The sequence below is a fragment of the Myotis davidii genome, unplaced genomic scaffold, assembly GCF_000327345.1.
Source record: "Myotis davidii unplaced genomic scaffold, ASM32734v1 scaffold315, whole genome shotgun sequence".
NCBI lineage: Eukaryota > Metazoa > Chordata > Mammalia > Chiroptera > Vespertilionidae > Myotis > Myotis davidii.
This window is the reverse complement of record NW_006286234.1, coordinates 4,871-9,018: the sequence shown is the minus strand read 5'-3', so window position 1 is coordinate 9,018 and position 4,148 is coordinate 4,871. Positions and strand designations below refer to the sequence as shown.

Below are 4,148 nucleotides of genomic sequence, written 5' to 3'. Positions count from 1 at the left end.
CAAACCAGCCAGCCCCCACCCATGCACCAGGCCTCTATCCTATATAGTAAAAGGGTAAAATGCAAACTGACCCTAACAGCAGAACGACTGGGAATGACTGGTCACAATGACACACACTGACCATCAGCGGCAGATGCTCAATGCAGGAGCTGCCCCCTGGTGGTCAGTGTGCTCCCGCATGGGGGATCTCTGCTCAGCCACAAGCCAGGCTGATGGCTGCCAGTACAGCGGTGGTGGTGGGAGCCTCTCCCGCCTCCTCCGCAGCGCTAAGGATGTCCGACTGCAGCTTAGGCCTGCTCCCCGTTGGCAAGTGGACATCCCCTGAGGGCTGCTGGGCTGCCAGAGGGATGTCTGACTGCCAGCTTGGGCCCGATCCCCCAGGGAGCGGCCTAAGCCAGCAGGTGATCATCCTCTGAGGGGTCCCAGACTGCAAGAGGGCATAGGCCGGGCTGAGGGACACCCCCGATTGCACAAATTTTTGTGCACCAGGCCTCTAGTCTCTATATATAAAAGCCTAAGCCACTGTTCACCCAGTAGCTATGACGCACACTGACCACGGGGGGTAGACGCTCAACGCACAGGCATGGAAACATGGAACAGACTGATGAATCTCAGAGGGGAGGAGAACGAGGGTGGGAAGAGACTACCAAAGATCTTATATGCATACTAGAGGCCCAGGGCATGAATTTGTGCACAGGTATAATCCCTAGATCTGGCCTGCGGGGATTGGGCCAAAACTGGGTCTCTGACATCCCCTGAGGGATCCCGGATTGCAAGAGGGCACAGACCAGGCTGAGGGACCCCACCAGTGCACAAATTCGTGCACCGGGCCTCTAGTGATTATATAATATAGGACATACCCATACCAAAGTCCAGTTAGGTGCCCACCGCCCATCATTTTTGTTGTTTGTGGGTGTTCTGTTTTTTTAAATCCTCCATTGATATTTAGAGAGAGTGTAGGAAAGGGGTGATAGAGAGAGAGAAACATCAATGTGAATGTCACATTGACTGGTTGCCTCTCGCACATGTGACCGGCTATCGAGCCTGCAACCGAAATTCATGCCCTTGACTGGAATTGAACCTGCAACCATTCAGTATGCTGGCCAGTGCTCTATCCACTGAGGCAATCTGGCTAGGGCTACCCATTAGCTTTTCCTTCAAATGTGTTGATGACAAAAGCCCAGCACAGAAGTAATTCATTTTTGTTAAAATGTGCACATGTAAACATGTATGTCTTTATACACACAAAATCTACAAGGACATGCATTAAAATGTTTACAGTAATTTTTTCTGGGTAACATAATTATGGTTGAGTGTTCTTTTTTTGTTGTTTGTTTTTTTAATAATGAATCAATATAATTATTTTTAAATACATAGTGTATATATTTTTTAAAAGTTACTTAAAAGTGCTTTAAATTTTTATGTTAACCCCTAGAGTGCCAGGGAGCATGATCGCACTACTCCTGTCTTTTGCCAAAAGTGCCAGGAGCGCTATTGCACTCCTCCTGCAGTGTCCAGTTTTAAGTCTGCTTTTATTAGTGATGATGATATTGCTAAATATGTCAATTCTTGCTGTGAAGATGACGATTTTGTGGAAGATATTGAATATGTAGCTTCATTTACTTGCGATTCATAATTTTTTTCCTAAACTGCTGTAAAATCAGCAAAAATGCCCTGGCAATTTTAGCATAGTTCCTAGGATATTGGTTGGCACTCAAAGGGTTAACAACTACTTGTCCATTCCCACTCTCAGACATCGGGTTCTCTTAACTCATCTTTACCTCACAGTAACAGAGCCCTTCTCCATTAGCTTGGCCTCAGGTGGTATGGGAGGGAGTAAGGGTCTCATCCTGGCTTTCTGCCCTGGCCCCAGATCATCTGTGCTAGTCACATCTCCTTGCTCTCTCTGTCCTGTCTGTACAATGTGTACTCCCTAGGGATTCTCTCTCTCTCTCTTTCTCTCTCTCTCTCTCATTGTGTGCTCCCTATGGATTGTCGCTCCTTTTTTAAAATATATTTTTATTGATTTCAGAGAGGAAGGGAGAGGGAGAGGTAGAAACATCAATGATGAGAGAGAATCATTGATCAGCTGCCTCCTGCACACCTTCTACTGGGGATCGAGCCTGCAACCCAGGCATGTGCCCTGACCGAATTGAATCCAGGACCCTTCAGTCCACAGACCGATGCTCTATCCACTGAGCCAAACCAGCTAGGGCTGGATTGTCTCTTTTTAATAAATTTCTTACTTGGTTTTAACAGTTCAGTATGTGTTTCTTTTTTATTCACTAGGGCGAAAATGGGATGGAGGATTGTGTTACAGCCCTGGAAACCTTGTTCAGTGTTCTGCTTTCTCTGTGCAGACTGATGGTAAGATTCTTTGCCCCATTCTATAACTCATCCTGTGGGCTGCTCGCAGCGCCCTATTGCTTCATGTCTGTATTCTGTATTTGGTCCACCGGAAATAGAAATTGAGTTTTAAAGCAACTTAAATCTCTAGTTCCTTTTCAGAAATCTTATGTGTGTCAAGTAAGGACTAAGCAATAGTTTGAAAAGTTGGGTTTTGGGGTGATTTCAGGGGGAGGTTGATGGGAGGTGAAAGGAGGGTTTAGGGGGGATAAATGGTGATGGGAAAATTAAATAAAGGTGGTGAAAAGTTAATACTATAAAACAATTTGGATTTTTTTTTTCTTTTCACCACTGGCAGTATGTTTCAGGTCAAGGTTCTTGCATCTAGATTGAATTGCCAAAGTTCTCCTAAATATTGGAGCTCTTCACTGTCATTGTCACAGTGAAGCTCTTGAACTAACATCTCACCAAACATATTACAGTTGTTTTACTTGATACATATTCCTACCAATTAAAATATTAATTAAATAACATACAGTATATTTGTACTTGTTTTAATTCCTCATATCCTATTTCGGCTACTCCAGTGGTTGGCAAACTCATTAGTCAACAGAGCCAATTATCAACTGTACAACGAGTGAAATTTCTTTTGAGAGCCAAATTTTTTAAACTTAAACTATCTAGGTAGGTACATTGTTATTAACTTAATTAGGGTACTCCTAAGCTGGCCTTTGCTAAAAACGTCCTCAATCTGATTAAGGTACGTTCGCTGAGGTCGACCCCTTCCAACTCTCCCATCCACACTCGTCTTGTATAATTGTTTCATCTATCTCCTTTCCGAAAACCAACTTCTGCGCATGGGCCACGAAGTTTCAATTGCACTGTACGTGCGCGCCCACACGTGATATTTTGTGGAAGAGCCACACTCAAGGGGCCAAAGAGAGCCCGCATGTGGCTCGTGAGCCGCGGTTTGCCGACCACTGGGCTACTGCATTGTCAATTATATGCCTTTTGTATATTTCCTAAACATACACAGAATGAGAGTCTGCTTTGTATGAGGTCTCGTGCCTGGTTCCTCACATCTTTTCTCATTCATTTTTATCCTAAGAAGCAGGCTGTATTCCCCCAGGTTGCAGATGAGGTTCTGACTTTTGGGGACATTGAGTCCTTTTTATATTGACTTTGCTGGCACATGGTCAGTGACTCCTTTTTTTTGTTTGTTAATTAATTTACAGGGGTGAAATTGGTTATTAAAATCATATAGGTTTCAAATGTACAATTCTATGACACATCATCTGTATATCGCACTGTGTGTCCACCACCCAGTCAGATCTTCTGTCACCATTTATTTGATACCCCTTTTCTCACCCCCTTCCCTGCAATAACAACTATACAGTTACCTGTGTCTGTGAGTTTTTGTTTGTTTGTTTTCCTTATTTGTTCATTTGTTGTTTTCAATTTTATATCCCACGTATGAGTGAAATCCTATGGTTCTTAGCTTTTTCTGTCTGACTTCATTTTGATTCCATGATATTCTCAAGATCCATCCATGTTGTTGCAAATGACAGTGTTTCATCTTACAGCTGAGTAGTATTCCATTTTATATATGTACCACCTCTTCTTGATCCAGTCATTGATCGAAGGACACTTTAGTTGTTTTAATGTCTTGGCCACCATGAATCTGCTGCACAGAACCTAGGGATGCATATATCGTTGCAAATAAATGTTTTCAAATTTTTCCGCTAGATACCCAGAAGAGGGGTTGCTGATTATATAGTAACTCTATTCTTAACAAATTTGAA

The 4,148-nt window shown here is 43.2% G+C and overlaps 1 protein-coding gene across 1 annotated transcript in view; it reads left to right on the top strand.

The window, feature by feature from the left end:
* Positions 1-3,754, top strand: part of IARS (isoleucyl-tRNA synthetase) — a gene marked incomplete at its 3' end in the record, with an annotated part of 64,218 nt that extends 60,464 nt beyond the window's left edge. The window contains exons 21-22 of the mRNA XM_015559822.1: positions 2,290-2,386; positions 3,699-3,754. Coding sequence (XP_015415308.1) covers positions 2,290-2,386; positions 3,699-3,754 — 153 coding nt within the window. The remainder of the gene's footprint in view (positions 1-2,289; positions 2,387-3,698) is intronic.
* Between the last annotated feature and the right edge of the window lie 394 nt (positions 3,755-4,148).